At 41.8% G+C, this 25,537-nt stretch overlaps 1 protein-coding gene across 3 annotated transcripts in view; it reads right to left on the bottom strand.

Moving 5' to 3' along the window:
• PCSK5 (proprotein convertase subtilisin/kexin type 5) overlaps nucleotides 1-25,537 on the bottom strand; it is a 226,986-nt gene that overhangs the window by 37,724 nt on the left and 163,725 nt on the right. For all 3 annotated transcript variants that reach the window (XM_060280059.2, XM_035099988.3, XM_088652943.1), the window contains exons 21-24: nucleotides 20,541-20,637; nucleotides 15,531-15,667; nucleotides 13,668-13,871; nucleotides 9,183-9,251 (exon numbers count right to left, since the gene is read on the bottom strand). In XM_060280059.2, coding sequence (XP_060136042.2) covers nucleotides 9,183-9,251; nucleotides 13,668-13,871; nucleotides 15,531-15,667; nucleotides 20,541-20,637 — 507 coding nt within the window. The remainder of the gene's footprint in view (nucleotides 1-9,182; nucleotides 9,252-13,667; nucleotides 13,872-15,530; nucleotides 15,668-20,540; nucleotides 20,638-25,537) is intronic.

Raw genomic sequence — 25,537 nt, 5'->3', positions numbered from 1 at the left:
TGTGAAAAGCAGGATCATTGTGAGTACCAGCACCATTTTTCTATATATAAAAAGCACTGGCACATCTAAGTGATGGCTGTGTAGTCCCTCTAGTCTCTCAAGAAAGACTGCTAGTTTTCAGTATTCCTGATTTTTTTCTTAAATCCAGCTACTGACATCAATACTGTAGCCCATCTTTTATGAACTATTTATTCTTATTTTTTAAGAAAATATTTATAGCCCATCCTTCATCGGTGCTGATACAAGGATGAGGTACAGCATAAAATAAATTATCCCACCAAATTTATGCAAAACCAACAGTAAAACACAGGTCTTTACACTGTGCTGTCCCCAACACAAAATTCATTGTTATTGCTAACCAAAGGCCAGTTTTAAATAAGTACGCATATAAATATTTTTGGAATTGGAAATCAAAGGGTCTTTTAAAAAACAGGACTAATTATTTCTCTCTCTCTTTAAATATGTGCCTTGCTTCAGTTGTTATATGATTCAGCCTCATATAAACAGGCATTAAGACTGCAGCCAAAGTCAGGCACCCTAGCTACTAAACCACGCTGAGTTCAGTACTGGACTACATATAATTTGCTCGGAATTTGTTGTGACAAGACATTTTGCATTCCCTAAACTTTGTGCCAGATGTGTTAGATATTTCACTACCTTAAGGTCAGGCAGTTGGAGATTTAGAAGACATCTGAAGGCAGCCCTGCTTAGGGACGTTTTTAATATTTGATGTTTTATCCTGTTTTTAATCTGTTGGGAGCCACCCAGAGTGGCTGTGGAAAACCAGTCAGATGGGCAGGGTATAAATAAACCATCTCTTCCAACTCTATGGTCTCTTCCAACTCTATGATTCTATGAAACTTGTTGGACCATCATCCCTCGTGAGCAGGGTCAGTGGTGAGGGATCTTGAGAGCTGTAATCCAATGTATGGGGTCTGAGCTTTGGATGCTCAGTGCAGGATGACATGGATCTTTGACTTGGTCCAGCTGACTTTATGATCTTCGATGGTATTTGCAAAGTGCTGCTCATGAGAGAATCAACAATCAAGTTTTCAGAATTCCAACTCACATGAAGCTCTCAATTGAAGTATTTTGCTGCTCAAGATAAAGGCAAGCAGCTATACAAATCTAAGGCTCTTTTTGAGGAAGGACTTATAATAAGGATATTTTTCAGCGGGGGGGGGCAATGAGCATGCCAATAGAGGGAAAATTCTTACAAATAGTAGGGTAAATACATTTCATTTCCATGTTTTAAAAATTAAGTGGTGAAAGATGTCATCTACAAGTAAGTTAAATTGTCAGTTTTTCTTAAAGTTAAACTGCTGAGATGGATTTTACAAGGTTCTATAACACATGAGGTTTATTTCCCCATCTCTTTGGAAGTTTTTACACGTGAGGTTGAAATGTAACTTTGAGACTCTTATGTCTGTGCATCTTACTGATGTAGAATAGAATGCGGATGAGAAATTCAAGTGTCTAGGCTTTATGATCTTGTGACAAACTTGTTATGACACAAGAGACAACACCCTTAATTTTATCTGCTAGGTCAATAGATAAGACCAAGCTCTCTGTCTTGCTAGGTATTGTAGCTATTCATTCTCAGGGATGATTTTGAGATACAGTGTCTTTGTTTGTTTGTTTGTGTGTTTGGGCTTTCTTTTCAACAGAAATCAAAAGATTTTCTCCTAGTGAAAAATGTAACTTCCATAGTTCCAGCCATCAACTCATAAATGTGACAGTTGTGTCCTTTAGATACATCATTAGCTTCTTCCAATATTCCAAAGTCATCCTTGCCTTGCTCTCTTTTTTCCTATCTCTGTATAGGATGCACACGAAATGGAATCTGCAGAACCCTTTTCAAGTTATTACATCTCACTTGCAAATATGCCTGCACTAAATACAATTTAAATTTAAAAGATGGTTTTAAGGAAAGGGTTTATTCATGCCTGCATGAGCCTCTCAGAAAGACAGAGAGGAGAGATTGGGAAATTCCACAACTGGATACTCAGCATGCCATCTAAAGACAACAATAGGTTAAAAATGACACAGTGAGAAGATCAGTCACCACATGCTAAAACAAGTGCTATAAAATGTTGATGCTCTTTTGCCCCAGTAAGGCCCTAGAGTGGGAGAATGCTAACAAGGTTGATCCAGATAAATGATTTGAAGCAAGGAGTACCGAGTGCAGCAAGGAATTCTGCCATGCCACTAGTAGTATGAATATAAATTTAGAACTGCAGGGAGCCTTCATGATAGTCACAGCCATACTCCCTCCCAGTCACACCCCTTCTTTACGATTATATAGGAATATAATTGTAGACAATAATAATAATTGGGATGCACTGCAATGATCAATGGAGGTCTCCATGTGTTGCCTTTCAGCTAGCTAGATCTACTATCTTCTATCATGGGCAAATGATTTGGAGTATGGCAATATCATCTTTCAGAGTCATTTAAGTTGTGTTTACTTGTAGTTCCATTGTATATGATGCAAGAGTTGTTGAGCTTTTTTTGGCAAAGTTGTTGAAGGGTTAGGGTTAGGATTTTTGGAAAATCTCAAAAGTATTTAACCTTTTTTTTAAAAAAAAAAAATCGCCCAGACACCATTTTTGACAGGCAAATCCCAGCTATGTCCAGGAAATTCCAGACATATGGCAGCCCTATCCTAAATGCTTAGCTTTAGAAGAAACAGAAGAACTATTCCTCACTGTTCTTCTGATGTACTTTCTCAAGAGTGACCCTAGGAGCCAATCACCAGTGACTGACTCGCCTCCTTTCGCTTGGATTGGCTCCCATCAGTGTAAAGAGTGAGAAGACTTCTCAGTGGCCAAAAAGCTTCCCTTTCATGCTGATTGGGTGGCCCTAGGATACTGGAGACCAGGGGCGTAGCAAGGGGGGAGCAGAGGGGGTGGCCCGCTCCTAGCTCCGTCTTTTGGGGGACAGCACGAGCAGTGCCACTGGCACCCCGCTACGTAGTGTGCATGCCCAGTGTCACGCGTAGCGACACATGCATCGTACGTAGCGACGCTGTGCATGCGCACTACGTAGCGATGCCCCGTCCCCGGGTGCGCATCATGTTTGCCACTCCGGGTGACCGAGCGGCTTCCTACACCACTGCTGGAGACAGTTGCAAAAATAGCAACAGGTCTTCAGTGCCCCATAATCTTGGACCCCTACAATTTGGATTCTCCCACAAGTTCTACAACTGTCCCAAGGTAAAAGGTAAAGGGACCCCTGACCATTAGGTCCAGTCGTGACCGACTCTGGGGTTGCGCGCTCATCTCGCATTATTGGCCGAGGGAGCCGGCGTACAGCTTCCAGGTCATGTGGCCAGCATGACAAAGCCACTTCTGGCGAACCAGAGCAGCACATGGAAACGCCGTTTACCTTCCCGCTGTAGCAGTTCCTATTTATCTACTTGCATTTTGACGTGCTTTCGAACTGCTAGGTTAGCAGGAGCTGGGACCAAGCAACGGGAGCTCACCCCGTCACAGGGATTCAAACCACCGACCTTCTGATCAGCAAGCCCTAGGCTCAGTGGTTTAACCACAGCACCACCTGGGTCCCACTACAACTGTCCCAAGCGCTCATCAAATACCATACAGTGTCTACATGCAGTGATTGGGTAGAAGAGTGGGGGGGGGTTGCATAGTTTTACACTCATTGCACCTCTTTTATTCTACATACTGTATTCATCTGAAGGTGTAAACAGTAAAGCTTCATATGTACAATTCTCCAGAAAGAGCCTCACAGATGGATATTCAGAGGTTCAGATTGTAGGCAACCCCATTCCCTGACACCACATTTTCACTGACTGTGGAAATGACCTCTGAGAAAAGAAACAAACCTGCTTCTGTCCAGAAAGCAGGCTGCATCAGCACCCTTTTACAGTGCAAAAATTGTACCTGCATTTTGCAACTACCAAGCTGACAGCTTAGCAAACAAATGGTTGAGTAAGAGCATCAGGAAGTTGGCAGGGGGTTGGGCTAGATGACTCTCGGGGTCCCGTTCAGCTTTTAAATTCCATGACTGAGGCATCACAGCTTCATCCTGTTTGCCTTTATCCATCCTGTTGGGTGGGTTCTCTCAGATACCAAAATATTGGCTTTCAGGAGTTTGCAATCCTGCTTGAAGATGTCTAAGCTTATCTATGTTTGGAAATGTCTCTTTGTGATATTGGTGGGTTGTTTTTTTAAAAAAAGCAAAACTAAACTAAACTAACTGCTTGTAACTCCAGCAGTTTGAAAATGGTTTTCTCTGGGTCGTCCTGCTCCCATTCATTCCCAAGGTCACAGATCCTCCCAACATACTCCTGCCAGGCTTTGTGAGCACAAAAGTAATAAAACTAGCAAAATGAAACATCTTTGAACTTCGAATTATGTACCGTATAGCACAGCAAACCACGGAGAGTAATATAAGGGAGCAAAGGACAAATAATAGCTGCTCTCCACCTGAGCTTGTAAATGTAGTCTGTCCATCTCTTCAGATGGTATTTGGGTGGTGACTGCCAATTTTAGCACAAAACATTGAGCATAAAATGCACATTTCTTTTTCCTCATGATTTATTTTTGGCATTAATAAGCTTAAACATCACAGGAAAATTTGACCTATAATGAAATTTTAATTTTTTTATTTAAAAAACAGTATTATAATATACTTCAGAGTTTTCAAAGTTAAAGGAAAGGCAATAACTAAAGGATAAATTAGACATGACATGGAATATCCGTGATCAGATATCCTGATGTCTTTGATTAAAAGCAGCTGCACTGAGGTGGGGAGGGGGTGGTATTTGGACTGAGCTTGTGGTACTTGGGTAGGGGTCCCTCCCCATGTCATGACAACTTGGCCCTGAGTAAAAATATAAGCAGGCTCAGATTCCTGTTCTAATTTTCATCCAGCAGTTGGAAGGAAAGGAATAGATGGCATAAACAGGTTTCCTCCATTACAGCCCATCAACATATAGCTCCTCCTGCTGCTATCACATGAAGGTTGACATACTGTAGTCCAGGAGCAATTTTTATTAGACTGTAACATACCCATAATGAAATCCCATTTCACTCTTTAGAAGCCTCTGGAATCAGAGGTATCCTATATAGCAGAGGTTCTAAAACCTTTTACCCCCAGGGCTCACATAATGACAACTGAGAATTACTGAGGCCCACCACTCACAAAAACGATAGTGCAGGAGCAAAAACAGTCACAACATGGAGGCAGAGGGAGGCAGCGATTGGCATAATAGCAGCTAGTAACTATTGACATAATTTTTTACTGATCTCCAATCCATCTTTGGAAATTGCTAAATTCTATGCCACCGTATTTTGCTTGTCATCAAGCTATGTGCATACATTTGCTCTGGAAGTATCATCACTCAGCCTAACCAGTTAAGTCAGAATTTGACGAACCACAGGCTTTAAGTAGAGAATGTTTTTTCTTTTATATTTTTCCCTTTCCCACCTGCCCCTCAATGTTTATTTATTTATTTATTATTACGGTCGAGGACCAGTTCATAGAAAAATATAAAATACAGATAAAAATAAAAATAAAATACTGTGAGTCCCTTTTGAAAGAACAGTTTCAGGGAGCATAACGTATATATGACACTTTGTGGAACATTTAAAATACATTGTTAATTATATATACAATGCTGAAAGTTTAACCCTTAAAATAGAAGCTGCAGAAAACTGAGCCTAACTCGCTCGGGTACCATATGTTGGGAAATTCAGACGGACTCGGGAGAAAGTCTGTGTCTGCATAGTTGGGCATAGAATCTGGCGACCGCCCTGGTTGCCCCTCAATGTATTTTTACCCATCTCTACTAATTTATACTCACATTGTGTTGCACACTCAACGAATCCCTTCATCCATGTGTGCCCCCCCCCCAATCCAGTTTCTTTCAACCCTTCTCCCTGGTCCCTTTATATTCACATGTTCCTCCTCTCTTACACCCTTCCTTTATTTTCCCAATTTATATATAACAAGAGGTAAATAATAATAATAAACCTTTCACTCCACTTTCTAACTCTTTTCAACAGCTCCTCTGGCCTTTCCCTCTCCCCACAACCAAAGGGCTATGGCATGCTAGCAGGATGGACAGGTAAGTGAGGAGGTTGTGGCACTGAGACCCACCTGAGGCCCATTGAAGGGTCCCAGACTCCCAGTCCACTCCTTGAGAAAACTGTGCTATGCATCAGTAGCGTCACCTGTAGCAGCTCACCACAGTTTCAAATTTCAAGGATTTCCTATAGGCTCCTGACCCAGAAATACACTGAGTTTGGGAACTAAACATAGCTCATAGAGGAACAGAGTTGCCTAATAGACAATAATCCTACCAAACGATTTGTCACCTAAAAAGATGTGTGACTGCATTATCCAAAGGAGGAATGTTCCAGAAGTGGGGAAGGTGAGTTACCTTAGTTACCCTCAACTATCAGACTCTAGACAAGTTCACACAAGCACAGAAAACTTTTGATTTTTGTGTCACCTGCTTTGATTTGTTAGCATAAACTGACTCCCAACTAAAAGCACTGTGTATGAGGCGTCGTTCAATTATAATAAAAGTCTATGGGGTCCAATTTGTGATCACTGCCCAGAAACAGTTGATACTGCAGTCATCAAGCAGAAGGCGTGTGTGTGTGTGTGTGTGAACCAGCCTTCACTGTGTGATGAAACAGCAGTTTTGGGGCCAATGCAAACAGTGGTCATTTTGGGAAATGATTCTATAGCCGTCCACACATTTTGTGCAAAATTACTGGTCAGAAATGAAAGAGCTAGTAGACCCCAGAAACTCAGAAACTCTTCCATCACCCCATCAAGATTGCTGCCACAAGCAGACCTTCGATTCTCACATGAGCTGGGGAAAGGAATGAGGCTGGCTTAAGGAGGAAGGGAAGGTATTGTTTATCAAGGCTGTTATTTGCCAAGGCTGTGCTGTGTTTCCCAACCAATGGCCATATAGCCCCCTAGGGGCCCCAGGATATTCCAAGGGGGCCACAGGTGAAAACCACATAAATGGGGGGCCACAGCAGGTGACTTAGAGGCCACAGAGGGAAGTGAGAAGTGAAGAAAGAAAGAAAATCATTTTTAAAAATCCTGATTGGTTGGCTAGCTGCTTAGCCAATCACAAGCAGGTAAGGGGGCAGCCCACCAGGGCCTGGTGCTCCTTTTTGCCACGTGCATTTTCTTGGAGCAGTCCTGGTTTGCTTCCAGGGGATGAGAGGGCGATTGCTGAGGCTCCCGCTTTGACCAGTAAAGCCCGTGATTCAGAACCCCCATGTCCGGTAAGTGTGGGGGTGGGGTGGCTGTGAATAGGGCTGGGCGAGCCAGAGCTGGACCTGGTGGCAGGCTGGGCCTGACTCTGCAAGGCACAGGGTGCAATCCACCCCAGCACCTAGCTGAGTGGGGTCGCCTGCTGTTGCTGACTTAAGTGTCTACTCAGAAGAAAGCCGCAGTGAGTTCAGTGGGCCTTACTCCCAGGTAAAGGTGTGTGGGACTATAGTGTTTGATCTAGGCAGCCAGGGCTCCTCCGGATGACAAGATCTTTTTGCAACAGGTCAGTGAGGAGCACTTGCTTTAAAAATTATCCCATATATACAGAACTCCCTGTGCACGTTTTGGACTATATGTGTAGGTTTCCCTCTCTGTGTCAAATAACTGGGGTCAAATAAGTGTTGTTTACTTTTTATAATACATGGAAGATGAATCTCCCTCTGGAGGTTCTGGACTCTTCTTACTTGGAAGTTTCTAATCAGAGGTTGGATGTCCATCTGTCATGGATGCTTTAGCTGAGATTCCTGCATTGCAGGGGGTTGCACTAGAAAGATGTCCCTCGGGGTCCCTTCCAGCTCCAGGATTCTATGTTTTTCTGTTTCAACAATATTTCTTTATGTTCCTATCAGTTTATGTAACTGTATTTTGTATAAATTATAAAAATTATAAATAAAACATATTCTATTTACCGTACAAACAACGCATTTAAATACAGTGGTACCTCTACTTATGAATGTTTCTACTTACGAACGGAGCTCCGTCCGCCATCTTGGATGCGGTTTAGATATGATTTTTTTCTACTTACAAATTTTTAGATAGGGTTGCTTCGACTTACGAATTTTTTCTCCCAATGCATTCCTATGGGATTCGACGTACAATTTTTTTCGACTTATTCTGCATTCGGAACACATTAAATTTGTAAGTAGAGGTACCACAGTAGCTACCTTTCTACCACTAGGACAGAAAGGGGCATGGGCGTAGCCAGGATTTTTGTTAGGGGGGCAGGCTTTTGTTAGGGGGGGGGGAGAACCTCACATTTGTATTGATTTGTATTGATTTGTGGGGGAGCTGCCCCCTGCCCCTGCTTGGTTATGTCCATGGGGTGGGGCACAGGAAGAAAATGAGGTCAGAAGGGGGCCATAGTCAGATAAAGGTTGGGAAACCTGGTGTACTGCACTGACTGAGAAGGCCCTGAGAGCTTTATTAACCAAACAAATATATGTTATAGTCTTACTACTTGTTTGACATTATTTGTTACTTTTGCATATTTTTTAAAAATTGTTAGATATATCACTTTACTACAGAACATGACCATGGTCCATTTTTTTTTCATGAATGCAGGAGTTGCTAACACCGTTGAGCCTGTGGGCAATGGGCATATTTTGAGAAAGTTCTGTGGGTGCCAGTCACTAACTGTCTGTTGTGGGAGTGCAGCATAACACAACATGGCCGTTGTGGGGCAAGATGACTGTTGCGGTGACAGCAGTTGGTTACAGGGATAGTAGCTTCTATTGGGCCCACACAGGGCCGTCTCAAGCAGTTCGGACGCCCTGGTGCTGAGGTGCGGAGATCACTCTGGCACCCCCACCCTCGCAGCGCACAGCACGGCTTCTGCGCGGCTTTGCCGTGCAGCGCCCCCCCTGCTGGCCTGGTGCTCTGGCGCCCCGCGCCACCAGGACTATACCTAGAGCCGGGCCTGGGCCCACATCCAGTTCAACTCCAGGCTCTGGAGCTAAATTATCCTAGTATGTGCATGAAACAAATTAGCTTTTGTAAGCTGCCTAGGGAGGGCTCTGCCCTGAAGGGTGGAGTATCAGAATAAAAACAAAAAAACAAAAACAAATATATAAGTACATATTAAAGAAATAACTAAAAGTACAGAAGTAGAAACTTGAAGATTAAAAAATGAAACATACCCAGGCTGCAGGAGAGGCATCCATCTGCACAAGGAATGCAGTCTTCCGAGTCAAGTTCCTCTGCTTCGCCTGCACATTAGGCAGCCCAAGAAACAGTCAACATACATGGATTTCACTTCATGGGAGTCCAAACATCATTTCTCTGAGACTAACAGAAACTTGTAACATTGGTCTGTCAGCAGCAGTCCCCCCCCAAATATTCCATTGTCTGCTAATATCAATATTAAGGCGATGGCAGGTGAGCATCAGGTACAAAGGTCTCAATAAATGTATGCCTGGGGTCTATGCATCACAAATATACCTATTTATCAGAATAAATTACCTGGAAATGTTTTCATGTCCACTTTTTAAACTGGTGACTTAGGGGCATTTGGTGACCAATAATGGCTTAAACATGGAGAACCACTGGCCTACTTCACAGGGTGGCACACTTCTCTTTATCTGTTAAACGACACGTGTGAGAGTTCTCCACATGGAGGAGCTGCATAGGCAGAAGAGATATCCCCTCCATCACACTGGTTTGAGTATGAAGACTGAAGCCTTTTGTGTTAGAGCTCTTCTGGGGTGTGTGTGCAGAGGGGAGTTGTGTAATATCAGGGTTGGGGCCCTGGTCGCCCTCCTGCTCATTTTGCTGCTTGTTTTGTTCCAGCACTGCTTCTGATTAGCTCCAACAAACCTTACAGGACCTGGGATACCCCTGGGAAATAATTTTGCATCAACCTTGTTATGTATTGGAGTTTCCCCTCAGGTCCTCATCAGTTGTTTTAGGCGGGAAGTTTAGGAGGAAACTTTGAGTTAGGATTGTTACATTGTTTGAGCCAGCAGGCTATAAAAGCAGGCTGGCTGAGCAGTTGAGTTAGTTCTGTTCCAGCTTCCAAAAAAGAGCTGCTTTGGAGAAATAGCTGTGTCGTCTGCTATGTCAATCCACTATTCAACAAATCTCTTTCAGTATAATCTATGGCTGGGTCACTCTGGAGTCTCACACCCAAGTAAAGTGGAGCTGTTTTACCTCCAATCATGGGCGTAGCTAGGCATTTTGTTGGGGAGGGCAGAACTTCAGTTAGTTAAGTATTTATATTGATTTAGGGGAGGCAGCTGCCGCCCGTCCTCCCCTTGGCCTTGCACATGCCTCCTATGCTAGAGTTCTAATGGTGAAGCTTGTGTAGTTTTATTGTGAAAACAAAGCTTTTACACGTTAACAGTGCACTGTTGCAACTACCCCACTAACATTTTATTTCATTTCATCGTTGTGCCAGATGCAGTACAGAGCACAGATGTGTCAAACTGTCTGGACAGAGGGCATATTATAAGACAGGCAAGTTTCTAATCCCAGAACAAAATGGTTTTCATAGCAAAAAAAGCTTATGTACATTTCAGGTTCATCAAACCTGAAATAAAAACAAAAGTCTGCTCATGTCCTTCCGTATATGATGGCATACAAGAGTATTTAGAGTAAACTCGAGTATCATTTTGCATGAACCAAAAGGATTTTATTTGTATTTTCAGCAGCAAGCAACAGTAACCGACGTTGTTGCTGTTTATGGAAATGAGCAAGGCACTAATGTAATGGTTTTGCTCTTCACCAGAGGTCAGATTGTTTTAAAAACATATAGTGGATGTAAAATGCAAATGTAGGCAACGCCAGGCTTTGGGGAGATGACTTCCAGTCAGAGGTCTTGTACAAGCATGGCAATGTTGAACATAAATGCGTATAGGTTATAAACATAGATGAGTTTGTTGTTGTGGGTCAAGTGAGTCTCTATTTTACATTCAGACCCAATTTAACTGCAACCCCAATGAACAAATTACATGTCTATCCAGAAGTCAGTCTGTGGGCTGCAGTGGAGCTAACTCTGAGGCCAGCCTTAGCAGGGTCACCCAACAATGTCAACTATTTCCCTCCCTGAAGAGAGGGTTAAGACTTTGTGCATTTAATGTATTGACCTCTTTGGTTTTTTGTCTATTGGTTTTAAATAAATATACAGTATCCACAGAGACCAGAGAGCTGAAATGCTTTCAGAAAATCGGTGTATTTGAAAAACTGGAGATTGGATAAAGAAATTCACTCTGCATCATTGCATCTTCATCAGAGCAAAACAATCATTTTTGTAAATGGTTGTTAAAGCATCCCAAAGAGGTCAGCTTGTACTACTGTAGGAGGACCTAATACTGGCATGAGATTCTTCACCATCCAGCAAGGCAGCTCCATGCTTCCACCGCACAGTGGCTACCTTAGGGCAGGTGTTCCGGGAGAAAAACTTTGGCAATCAGGAACCAGCTTATGGGCACCACATGGCCTATACTTGCATCCCCTCCAACATTTCTCCAATGAAAATAGGGATGTCCCATTCCATAATGATAATTTTACTATTTATACCCTACATATCTTACTGGGCTGCCCAGCCACTCTGAGCAGCTTCCAACATAGATAAAAACATAATAAAACATTAAACATTAAAAAAAGCTTCCCTATACACGATTGCCAGGGAATTGTCCTGTGTGTCTTCCACCATTAGGTGGAGTGAAACTGGGAAATGATCACTCTCAAATCTGGGAAATCTGGATATGACCTCCATATTCTGTATGTGTAGGAGAAGCTCCTCAGAGACATTGATGTACTCAATAGCACTCATCCTGATTCCAGACAAGGAGGTGAACTCAGCTGGATGGTCCTTTCCAAGGGTACCATTTAGAATGTAGAGGTTTAGTTTGAAAGACATTTGTGCTAGGCAGAGACCTGCAAAGCTTAACATTTGGTCTTTTGAGTTGTAAGTGGGCCTTTAACCTCCAGATCTGGTGGGGTATGGCCAAACTGTATGTATAAAGTTTGGTCATTTGGCCCCAGTCTGGCATTTAGGTCCCCTCCCAGTACAACCATTGCATTTGGATTTTGCAGTGTAAGGTCTGCAGCATATTCTTCCAGCTCACCCCATTGGGCTCTGATCTCCAATTTCTAATGCATTGGGAGCATGTAGGCATTTCTAATTAACAGAGCCTTCTCGTTAAAGTGGGGCAGAGTAGCCATGGTGTATGTCTTAAGTGAAGGGAGGGGCCTTGGTGTGGAGTTGATGTTGGTAGAAATAAGGATCCCCAGTCCCCCCCTTTTGCTCTGCCATGCCTCTTCCTGGGTTCAGCTCCCAATGTAAAGGAGAGGTACCCATTTAATGACATCTCATCCCTGGTCCAGGTTTCCTGTATCAGTAAGATGTGATGTTGTGATAGAAAGTCTGTGAAACAGGTGTTCCTGGTAGATGAAGCCCATCCAGCCACATTTCTGGTTAAGAGGGTAACCTTATGCTGGCCTGTTGGCTGTCAATCCCTCTTTCCCTCACGAGGTGGTTGGGCTGTTACAGTAATTCCACCTGTGCCTTCGGAAGTATTAAAGAGGCATGCGCTGCAATGTGGGGGTCTTTGGCCAGGAAGGAGCCAGCTTCATAAGCAGGGTCATCATTTGTCCTGTTCTGCCAGAGATGTAATGGGAATAACTGGCCCTCCGGCTTGTGCCTCAGTAAGTTCCTGAGTCTTGGAGGCCTGTATGTAGCCTGGGTATTGTTGTGTGGCTTCAGCTGTCTGTCAGCAGCATGCTATTTCTTGGTTTCCGTAAAGGTTACTAGTTTAGGGGTAGCAGGGTTGCCAAGCTCCTCCTCCTCTTCTTCGGTGTTGCTTGAGAGAATATCTGGCTGATGCACACGTAGCCTTCTTTGTGGTGAGGAGATGTTGGATGTATTTAATTGGTGTGTGTCCAACTCCTGTGTCCTTGCATCTGGAGTTGAGATTACAGATTTAATGTTTGCCAATCTCCTCTTCAGATCAGAGAGTTCAAAACTCAAGGATTTCTCATCCTTCTTGGTGCTGTTAATATTTTTATTACTGTTTGTTTTGGTTTCCTCCACAGGGTATGTTACTATACTGGTGATCAGCTCTTTCTTTCTTCCCTGTATTCTTTTCAGTGCTTGTTAAAAACATTTTTGTTTAGACAAGCCTATTCAGATGTTTAGAAAGTTGATGTGAGTCTTAATTGTTCTAGTCTGCTGCTTTTTTAACTTTTTAAATGTATTAAATTGTTGTTGTTATATTTTCTTAGTAATAATTTTATTGTTTTATCTTTTTTGTAAACCGCTTTGAAGGTTTTTTTTAAAAAAAACCCAATCAAGCAGTGTATAAATCTTACAAAAAATTAAGCTGTAATTACTATTGTGTGCGGAGGTGGGAGGAAATTGGCAACCAGCTGTTTGGTTGGTGCCAGTGTGCCTTGATGTAGAACTGTCTCCCTTGGGAGGTTGTGGACTCTCCTTCCTTGGAGGTTTTTAAGCATAGGTTGGATGGCCCATCAGTCACGGATGCTTTAGCTGAGATTCCTGCATTGCAGGGGGTTGGACTAGATGACCCTGAAGGTCCCTTCCAGCTCTACAATTATGGAATCAAGGAGAACATACTGAGTGTTTGGCCTTAAGTGTGTTAAAGTGCTGTTGTCAGAAATTTTACCTTTTCTGCATTTATGCTTCTGGCAGCTATTATCAGCCAGGTAGTATCCATCAAAGCATCTTTCGCACATGGTTTGATCAGGGCACACTTCACAGTGCTCAAAGCACGGCAGGCAGGTGTTCTCTTCCTCTGAAGAATAGTGGCCCAGGGGGCAACTTTCTCTGCATTCTCCCAGGTACAGGAAGCGTGTGTTGCCTTTCTTATCTGTAAGGCAGAAAGCAAGACAAAGCAGAACAAAAAAACACTAGGAGAATTGTTCATCAAAAACAAACAAATCAACCCCAAACCTTCCTGTTTGTATTAAAATATCATTTTGATCTGGGGAACTGATTAGTGGGAGCATTTGTGGCTGAGCGACCAGGACAGTTAATTGAGATTTGGAGTTGCTGCTGCCCCTTCTCTTACATTTACCTGTCTGCTTAGAAATAGAAAGGTTTCCCATTAACTGAACCTTTTTCTTTCAGAAACTCATTCTGAAGCCCATTATTTTCTCTGAAAGCCTGAAGTGCTTAATTAAATTAATGCAGGGAAATCTTCAGGAAAAGCAATGACTGGAAAAGAAAGGTTCCCTGAAGGTGCTCATGCAGTAACCCAGGATACAAGCCCCATTGATTCTCAGGAGTATTCTGGGGGTGCATTCATAATTGCCATGTAAAACATTGCTTGTTTCCCATGTGCTGTCTGGCTTGTTCAAACCTCTTGTCAAACTAGCTGGATTTATGACAATGAGAACTGGCCTGTTAATTTTGTTGAAAATAAATACTTAGATGTATCAACAAATGTTTAGAATTGCACCTACATCTGCATGCCTGTCTTCTAGATAAAATCACACACAGTGGTGGGAGGATGTTTCACTGTTTTCATTAGGAACCTTTTAACCTAAAGACACAGACTTAATGCAACTTGATTGAGTGTTTTCCAAGTCAATTCAAAAGGCAACCTGAGTTCAATCACCTTGTTTTTTCCCTTAAGAGCTGCTGTCCTTGAGATCAGGACGACTAAATGGGTTGATGCCACAACATGCACACACACACACACACACACACACACACACAGAGAGAGAGAGAGAGAGAGAGAGAGAGAGAGAGAGAGAGAGAGAGAGAGACTGTTCTGTAGAGTGGCCAGTTATGCATCACCAAAGAGAGGAAATGTGAGTTGAAAAAGAAAAAAAGAGGACAAAAGAGGGCACAGGCTGGCATAAAATTCACATTTGCAAATAGAATGTCCCTATTTTCTAGGGAATGTTGGAGAGTATATTAAATTTATATACAGAGATGCAAATGTATATTATTTAAATAGACATGCACTGTACCAGAGTGGGGAGTAGCCTATGACCATGTCTGCCGTCAAGAACCTCTAAATGGAAAGTTCCGAGGTCCCTGCTGTCCCTTCTTAAAATGGTTATTTATCTTTAATGAGCCTTGGACCAGGCAGCCCTTCAAACAGAGGATGCCTTCATTCAGAGGACTGGAATCTGTAAAGTGTGGCACATCGACACTCTATCCCTCTGTCTAGGCTGCCATTGCTCAACGGGAGGGAAACAGCAGCTCCTGAGTTCTGGCAGCAAAAATCCTTCACTTCCACGTTTGATACTGTCAGGACTCTGGAAGACTGGGAACCCATTAGCTAATAAATTTGGTCGATATCCAGTATAAATATCTGGAATTCAGTTTTGGTCTGGGATTGGAATGGAGTGGGACCAAGAAAATCCCAGTTGTACAAAAGTACACTGGCTTACAAAATATATAAAATAAGTACTGTTTTTTAAAATAACAAAATCATATAAGCAACTGTACTATCCACTTTGGATTTTGAACTAAAATCAAGGCAAGGGAGTGAAGTGGTCAAAGAGCACATCCTTACCTTTTCCACAAGCAGAGCACTGGTCGGGTTCGCCTCCACTGCATTCCATGCAGGTTTGATGGCACGAATGACACTGACTTTCAAATTCATATTTCCCTTTAGGGCACTGAAGAACACAGCGCCCATCATTCAAAGAACTGTTACAAAAGAAAAGGGGGAAGTTTAATACTAGAATCAAAGAACAGGAGAATGCCTTCCTTTTAAAAAACAAGCTCAAACAGATTCTGAGAACTGCTTCCATGTTCAGTTATATTCTTTATATTCTTTGCACTTTGTTCTCCTATCAGTATGAAACGTATTTATGACATGTGGCAAGATAAAGAGTAAGGTCAACTAAGCTGTGAACTTTGACTTTATTTTGCCACCTGGAGCCAGATTTTCACAGACCATCCTCTTTGATCTCATGTTCCCGTCTCCACATCTTCGTCACTGAAGTATTCCAAGATCCTACTATTTTTTTTGAAGAATCAACCACTTTTCATGTACACACACACACACACACACACACACACAGCTTTAGCTCATATATTGTAATTTTTACTCGATTTGGTTTGTGACATGACCTCCAGGAAGCCTAGCGTTTATTTTTAATTTTTAAATAGTTAACAGTTGATGCTTTTTATGAAGGATTTGTTGGTTTTGGCAGATGAATAGTTTAAGTTGCTAGAAGGATGCAAATGACTAGGTCCTTCAAATATGGGCCTCATTTCTATCTCTTTCTTTTTAATTACTGTATTTCACTCAACATTGATATGGGAAAGTTGTATTCTGGATGAGATGATGCAGATTCACCAGTGCATGAGACATAGAAATGACAAGGTCTTCCTGTACCCTGATCTTGTGTGTTACCTTACGGCAATGAGGAGAATGTTGTACCACAGCTTTTATTCAGGGGGACTTACTACAGCCCAAAGCTGTAGTATCTCCAGGGTATTAGAGTATCCGACCTTTGGCAGCTCTTTCCTGGCTCCTTACACTGTTTGCATTTTTTTAATCTGGTGTTTATTTCTGGATATTATTCCTAAACAATTAATGCTCTGCTTAGGTCCTTGTTGAAACCCAATTCTGATTCTGAACATGGATTCAGTTTTCAGATTCCTGATTGTGTTAGGATATTTGCTGGAAACAGATGGCATAGAATACACCTGTTCTTAGGGTGATAGAATCATAGAATCACAGAGTTGGAAGAAACCACAAGGGCCATCCAGTCCAACCCCCTGCCAAGCAGGAAACACCATCAAAGCATTCCTGACAGATGGCTGTCAAGCCTCTGCTTAAAGACCTCCAAAGAAGGAGACTCCACCACACTCCTTGGCAGCAAATTCCACTGTCGAGCAGCTCTTACTGTCAGGAAGTTCTTCCTAATGTTTAGGTGGAAGCTTCTTTCTTGTAGTTTGAATCCATTGCTCCGTGTCCGCTTCTCTGGAGCAGCAGAAAACAACCTTTCTCCCTCCTCTATATGACATCCTTTTATATATTTGAACATGGCTATCATATCACCCCTTAACCTTCTCTTCTCCAGGCTAAACATACCCAGCTCCCTAAGCTGTTCCTCATAAGGCATCGTTTCCAGGCCTTTGACCATTTTGGTTGCCCTCCTCTGGACACGTTCCAGCATGTCAGTATCTTTCTTGAACTGTGGTGCCCAGAACTGGACACTGTACTCCAGGTGAGGTCTGACCAGAGCAGAATACAGCAGTACTATTACTTCCCTTGATCTAGATGCTATACTCCTATTGATGCAGCCCAGAATTGCATTGGTTTTTTTAGCGGCTGCATCACACTGCTGACTCATGTCAAGTTTGTGGTCTACCAGGACTCCTAGGGTGAAAGGTTGGTTTCTGCTGCTCCAGAGAAGCGGACACGGAGCAATGTTCGACAGTGGAATTTGCTGCCAAGGTGTGTGGTGGAGTCTCCTTCTTTGGAGGTCTTTAAGCAGAGGCTTAACAGCCATCTGTCAGGAATGCTTTGATGGTGTTTCCTGCTTGGCAGGGGGTTGGACTGGATGGCCTTTGTGGTCTCTTCCAGCTCTATGATTCTATTTGCAAGGGCGTGTGCTAGCTTATTATTAGTCCCTTGCTCTGAATGACATTCAGTAGAGGGCTAGCTGCAAAAAACAACAACAATAAAAATAGACTGCAGTGCTGACATAGCTTTAGAAACAGCATAGTCTCAACTTGTGGGTAGTTACAGACACTTATTAACCACTAGTGGGCTCAGTAGGCTGCTGAATTTGTCACCTGAATGAGATCTGGACAAGAAGGAAATAGTATTCCAAAGTGTTGCTGTATTATTGCCTAGGTTGACTCCATTCATTAAACAAAAGATTCAGAGGAAGGTTTTGGGATGTGAATGGTTGAGTGATGATGACCTGTTTTTGAGAAATCATGAGGCACTTCAGAATGATCTTTACCAACAAAATCTGGGAGTGTTGACCACACTGGAGTGTACTGTGTGTTTGCAGCTGTTGCATTTCCATTTAATCGGTCCACATGAGGTTACCCTGAAACAACAACAATCTTAATGCTTTCCCTTTGTAAATTTAGGTGCATTTGATTTGTGGACAATCCAAAAAAATTGGGGGAAGTTGAGTTGCACATCACTCTACTCACGGTCTCAGGTGATTTGTTTCCATGTTTTGAGGTGGGTCACTTTCTGCTACTATGTCATATCCTCCAACATTTTTCCAGTGAAAATGGGAATGCCCAATTCCATAATAAGAACAATTTGATTATTTATACCCCACCCATCTGACTGGGTTGCCCCGGCCACTTCCAACATATATAAAAACATAATAAAACATTAAACATTTAAAAACCTTTCTATATAGGGCTGCCTTCAGATATCTTCTAAAGGCTTTATATTTACTTATCTCTTTGCATCGGGAGCCCCATAACCTCCAACATTTCTCTGACGAAAATAGGGGCATCCTAAGGAAAAGTGGGACATTGTGGGATCAGAACAGAAACTGGGACGGCTTCTGTGAATCTGGGACTGTCCCTGGAAAACAGGGACACTTGGAGGGTCTGCTATTTCCTCAGTGCCTTCATTTCTTTTCTGACTGTGCTCATAACTATTTTCAGTATGCTACTGAATAGAAGAATTCCCCCCCCCCCGATTTGCACAAATCTTAAAAACTGCACAAGCAAACTTACAATTGCCTGACTCTGTGCTTCTGCCCACTTCACGGACAGGTAATTTAAAAACAAAACAAAAAAAGCATCGAGGGTTGATGCACAGCTCTCTGCATGTATTCCCAGTTGGCATTTGAATAGCATAATAAAATCAACAAATTAGAAGACGGGGCAAACACAGGGCATGCCTACTGTTATAAACAGGAAAGAGTGTAGTTGCTCCTTATATACAGATTCAAATACATGGTGGTGTAGACTACTCTGATCAAATTTGAAGGGTGAGGGAACTAGATTCACAGCCAAACAATGCTCAAATTTGGACAAACCACAAATGTAAAAATGTCTTCATTATATTTTTTTGTCAGTGCAGATCTTTATCCTGAATTCTTCACAGCTTTTCTGATAAATTATGCTGCAGAATACATTATTCCTCTTTTAACTGAAACAGGTAGTGGCTTGATGCAAATAGTAATAGCAATAATATATAAAAAGGGAGATGGGTGGGATAGCACAGCAAGTGGTAATTTTCATGATGCATCAAGAAGCAGGAGCTTAGTGATTCTTTTTTAAAAAATAGGGAAATATCTTGACAGCAGATGCAAACACAATAGAGGACACTAGTTATGTAATGGTACCATAGAGGATTTTTTTCACAAGTTTTTTTCATTTTGGGAAGACCCACAATACTTGTTTCATACTTTGTGGAAGCAAAAGAAAATCTCAAGGTAGGAACTCATCTCAGCTGAATGTCAGGTGGCATTATTGATGTGTCATTCATTACTTGGTTTGGTCCAAGCTATTAAAAGGCCATAAAGCACCAGAGGACCCAGGAGATTCTGAGAGTGGAGAGGGCCGGCTGCCAATAAATTAAAAATAGCATGCTTCAAAGCATTTACTTTCTATTAGCCTCGTGACTTATTCCTATATGCAGTACAATCATTTATGTTTCACTTTCTTTTGCTTCTCATGATTTCTTATTGCATTTTCTATAACCTTAAAAGCACCTAGGGTGCATTACAGTGTGTCTCTGAAAATAAGACACCGTCTTATATTTATTTTTCCTCAAGAAGACACCCTATGGCTTATTTTCATGGGATGTCTTATTTTTTATTACGCGTCCAGCCTTGCCTCTTCCTTGGCGCCCTCCAGAACTGCGCCTATCACTATGGCTTATTTTCAGGGTATGGCTTATATTGCGCAAATGCTTAGAAATCCTGCTATGGCTTATTTAATGGGTATGTCTTATTTTAGGAGAAACAGGGTAGATACATCTAAAAAATTAAAAATAAAGGAAAACCTAGTAAGAGGAGAGAGAGAGAGAGAGAGAGAGAGAGAGAGAGAGAGAGAGAGAGAGAGAGAGAGAGATGTAAGCACTCAGGTGAAGTACAAAGGTAGAGTAATTTATTCGCAAATAGCCTGTACATTGGGGAGGAAAATATTTAAAACAGTGATATGAATGGAGCTGAACAGAAACCATATCAGGCTATGTGGCTTTACAAAGAGCTGCTAGAAATCCTTTCATAATTGTAGAGACAACCAAACACTTCATTCAATTCAACATGTCTAAATAGGTCAGTTGTGGGGAACCTATGGCCATCCCAGATTTTGTGGGCATTATCAAGGAGGATGGGAGTCATAGTCTAACAACATCTGAAGGCTCCTGAAATAGGCATTTTGTTAGACTGTAGACTGTGTGGATCATTCCAGACTTGGATATGTAAAACATGTTATTGTTTCATCACATGCCTGGCTTCTTCTTCAACTTTCAGAGCAGCTTGAACTGTAATGCACTAGACATGGACCAATTGGACCATGTTGCAAGTTTCAGGGAGCTACAGACACACACACACCCTACTAATGAAGAAGAATCACGTACCTTGTACAGCCAGTGCAGTTCTCTGACGTTGGTTCTGGGCACTTAGAACAGGAATCATCACAGAACTGACAGTGACCAAGAGGGTTGACATATTCCCCTGACAAATAAGAGCTTATTTATTACTTAATTTCTGTTATATGTTACAGACAAAGCCTTTTGTACAAGAAGGCATCATAATACCAGATGAAGAAAGCCCCTTGTCAATTTTGTGGGTCTCCAAGCTCCTGTTCCTAAGCTTTGTTCAAGGCTTGCAGCGGTACTGGTCAGGCCACAGGCACAAATTGCTTAAGGCATGGCCATAGAGTTCAAGAATACACCCGGGGTCTGAGACCAGATGAAAGCTGCAGAGATGCCTCAGTGGCTAGTCATGACCCTGGGCCAGATGGACAAAAGAGTCTGACTCAGTATAAACAAACAAACCAAAATTCCTTCCAGCAGCACCTTAGAGACCAACTAAGTTTGTCATTGGTATGAGCTTTCGTGTGCATGCACACTTCTTCAGATACTGCACACGAAAGCTCATACCATTGACAAACTTAGTTGGTCTCTAAGGTGCTGCTGGAAGGAATTTTTTTATTTTGTTTCAACGACGTCAGACCAACACTGCTACCTACCTGTGACTCGGTATAAGGCAGCTTCCTAGGTTCCTATTGTGAAGAGTGCAGGGTCCTGGCTGGTTCATTTGTGGAGAGGTGGTCCTTGAGTACTTGCTTTATAGGTCAAACCCAGCATTTTGAACTGAGCCCAGAAAATAATAGGTAGCCAGTGCAGTTGGGCCCGAATTGGTGTGATATGCTCCCTGGTTGTTTATTCCAGCTTGAGATGTGGTGTGTAAGGCTCCTGAGATGAGTTTGTGTTATGTAGAAGAATTATGAGAAATGGTTCTCAAGCATAGGGTGGCAATTTAAGGTATTTTTAAAAAGGGAATAATAATAATAATAAATGATGATGATGATGTCATGGAATACTTTATGTGGATTTGCTTGTTACAGGAACAGCTTCTATATTTAGCTATGAAGGAGACAGATCTAACTCCCCCTTTCACATACTACTCTGGAAAGGCAGAAAGAGGTTGTGTAACTCATTCTTCTCAGCTGATGGTAACATGTGAAAACACCCTTAGTGGGTGATTCCTGCAAACAAGTTGTTGAGATAATGCAATGGGGAAGTTGGGAACAGTGTCTTTTTTTTAAAAAAAAAAGCAAATTTTTCCTGGAAGTGGTAGATCCAATTTAAATTGTAGAGGTGGGATTTCGGCTGGCATTTTGATGCCAATAATATCTTGTGGATGATGCAAAGAATTTGCATACACAAGGAGCATTGATATCACAATAAACAACCATTTTGGAAAGCACTCGGTATCTTGGAATGGACAGTGTTTAATTGTCTTTTTTAAAGACATGGATTGGAAAAAGAAAAGCTAACAAGTAGGGCATTCCACAACCGAGACTGGTCAATCATGGATTTTGTAAAAGCAAATAAGGAAGAATTCAAAAAGGGCTGACCTACAGTTTGGAGAAACTCTTTACATGCTTATTAATGTGAGCAGAACAACAAAACAAAATAGATAATATCATGTGATGTGGTAGTCACAAAATAGCAGTTTAAAGGTACTTGTATTAACATAGGTGCAGGATGCCTTCGGGGCCACCTCAACTCTTATATCACAGCTCGGGCAAAGAAAAATGTGTGGGAGCATCATCCTGTGGAATGCGCTTCCAGTAGGGTTCTTCGATTCCACGATCACTGCAGATGGTGACAGCAGTCATGAAATTAAAAGACGCCTGCTTCTTGGGAGAAAAGCAATGACAAACCTAGACAACATCTTAAAAAGCAGAGACATTACCTTGCCTACAAAGGTCCATATAGTTAAAGCTATGGTTTTCCCAGTAGTGATGTATGGAAGTGAGAGCTGGACCATAAAGAAGGCTGATCGCCGAAGAATTGGTGCTTTTGAATTATGGTGCTGGAGGAGACTCTTGAGAGTCCCATGGACTGCTAGAAGATCAAACCTATCCATTCTTAAGGAAATCAGCCCTGAGTGCTCACTGGAAGGACAGATCCTGAAGCTGAGGCTCCAGTACTTTGGCCACCTCATGAGAAGAGAAGACTCCCTGGAAAAGACCCTGATGTTGGGAAAGATTGAGGGCACAAGGAGAAGGGGACGACAGAGGATGAGATGGTTGGACAGTGTTCTCGAAGCTACGAACATGAGTTTGACCAAACTGCGGGAGGCAGTGCAAGACAGGAGTGCCTGGCGTGCTATGGTCCATGGGGTCACGAAGAGTCGGACACGACTAAATGACTAAACAACAACAGCTGCCTGCTGCTTTAATATTTAGAAGTCTCTGGAAACTTTTCTATGCCACCAAGCCTTTGCAGGCAATGAAGAAAATATCTATCTGTAAAAGCTGATCTCTGATTTAAAATTTTACATGCCTTTTTTGTATGTTGTGAACTGCTTTGATTAAAACAAAAGAATAGTGGTATACATTTATTTTTTAAAAAAATCTAAAGATTTGTGAATGGGCAGAAGGTGAGAAGCATAGCTGGACAAAGAGAGCATATAAGAAGTAGGATTACGTGTTCATTTTTGTGTAAAAGCAGGACATAGCACACAGAAGAACACCAAGCACACAGGTTTTAATAGCTGAGTGCGGAGATGAAATATAGAAGAATTTGGAAATGGGGGTCTTTAGAAATGTGGTTTTGGTTGGGATAAAAAGGGATTAGAATAAATTTTGGACATTTTGTTCTGCTCAGCATAAATAAGCATGGTAGATAGCTAAAGCTCTGAGAGATAGAGAAATGACACATCTCTGGAGGAATTCATTCTGCAGAGTTGGCTCTAAACTCATTTGGAATTCTCTATAACAAATGAACTGTTTTGCACCAAGGGATTTGCAAACATACACTGATTTCCAGGAATCATTAGCACATTTGTGTCTGGCAGGGAGTGAAACTGCTGAGCCTTTCCACCTTACTTTTTGTCTACAAGCAATATTTTAAAAATTATATTTTACTCACTTGTCCTATGCACATAGCAAATACAAAAGTATTAATGAAGAAATTCACATTTTTATCCCATTTATATCTGGTTTAGTAACACTTGTGTCACAGCAGGTAGCATTTCCCCACTTCCAAGACCAGGAAATATCTCAGGGAAGAAGGGAAGGCAGGTGGCACCTCCCTGACAATGAATGAATTCAGTATATTGGACAGAATGTCCTTAATGTATTATGCTTGCTTAATATTCGGCGGCTGCTGCTAAATAGTTTTCACTGTATCTTGAATTCCATATACAAATATGGGTTATGTTTAACTATATGCATATTGCTGTCCTGACTTTCAGCAGATTAGTGAGACAGATTTTTCCATTACAGCATCTGGGGCTGAGATGTAATGGTCCCAGGCCAATAACTATGGTTTATCTGCCTGCGAACAAGCTGTGTCCCTGTGTATTCTCTCCTTGCAGTGATATTGAAACCAGTTTCCTCCTCCAAACTGGAAAACTGTGGTTTAATCACAGATTACTAACCAGGATATGAAACCAGGGATCTTAGCATCGAAACCAGGGTGTGCAAAGAGAAGAGAGGTGAGCATGAGACTAGTCGCCGAGCTGATAAGCTGTGATTTATCAGCCTCAGAATGTTTATGTCTGAAACAGCCCGAAATGCATTTTGACTCTTTCTCAACATGCTCATGCGTTTGTGGCTTCTGCCATTTCATTATCTGCTGAAGCTAAAGAGCCCATGCCAGTATTTAGACATGTTACTAAGAAGGCAGAATGTGAACTGGAATGTAAAGGTTACAGCTACTGTCAAAGAGCCCAACTAAATGAGGACATGAAATGGAAGAAAGTCTGGTTTTCTGCTGGTTTTCTCTCTGAAACCTGCATTACCCAAACTACCCAAAATACAGTTTAATATTTATGTGATCCATATTTACAGGAAAGCAATATAGAGAATTATATCAACACAAATTATCTTTCAGGGAGAGATGAAACACAAATAGACATTCCCCCCCCCCCAGTGTAAACCATATATATTACAGGAAATAACAAATTTCCTCCAGGCATAGACCTGGTTTTTGTGCCTCTGATCCACAGAAAAAAATGAAACACCTAGTACACTACTGGGTGCTGTAAGGGAGTAATTATGCAACAATTCAATACACAGGATTTCCACAGAGCAATAAAAGCTGATGGCAAGACTGTACTGTACTGTAGGAGCCCTTCCTTCCACCAGTCATTCTCAGTGTAAATGTTATAATATGGAGAGGATTGTTAAAATGTGTTACTGCCTCAGAGAAACACGTGTTGAAAGTTGTTTGTGATACTTTCGATACATTTTTAGTCTATCCAAGTGCAATACTTACATTCATAAATCTATATTTATTGTGAATCCTCTAATACTAATGGCAGAAATGTGTGACAGCATGGGAATGTGCGTAAATATTCAAACTGCAGGAAACAAAGCTGCAAGCAAGCGAATGCTCAGATTACAGCTGCCCTGAATGACGGAGTTGTTTGGCTGGAATTGAAACATGCAATCCTTAGATACAGAGTGTGTTCTCTGTATAGATCAGACTGCAGACTTGAGTTGAAAGACATTTCTGGAGGCAGGAAATTTAAGGCAAGAAGTCCAGAGGCAGAGGAAAGGAGATCACAGTGGGCAAAAAGACAAAGTGCAGCAGCACAGGTAAAAAATGAAGAAATGAGGCTCAAGGTGTGGAGGATGTGTTTGATACAGTCAGAACAGTACGGAGGGGGGAAGAAATTGGATTCAGTTCACATTAAAAGCAGAATCTATTAAAATCACTTTCTGAAATAATATGAGAAGTGAAGCATAGCCACCCTTTGAAATTTACCCTTGTCCAGACTTTGGGATGCAGCTTAGCTGTGCAACTAACCAGTGAAAATGCATATATGGGGGGAAATGTCAATAAAAACAAATTGATTACTGGTAGTGAAAATGCATTCTATCCTGAATGCAATT

The sequence above is a fragment of the Zootoca vivipara genome, chromosome 10, assembly GCF_965207765.1.
Source record: "Zootoca vivipara chromosome 10, rZooViv2.hap1.1, whole genome shotgun sequence".
NCBI classification, from domain to species: domain Eukaryota; kingdom Metazoa; phylum Chordata; class Lepidosauria; order Squamata; family Lacertidae; genus Zootoca; species Zootoca vivipara.
This window is presented reverse-complemented; position numbering and strand designations above follow the sequence as displayed.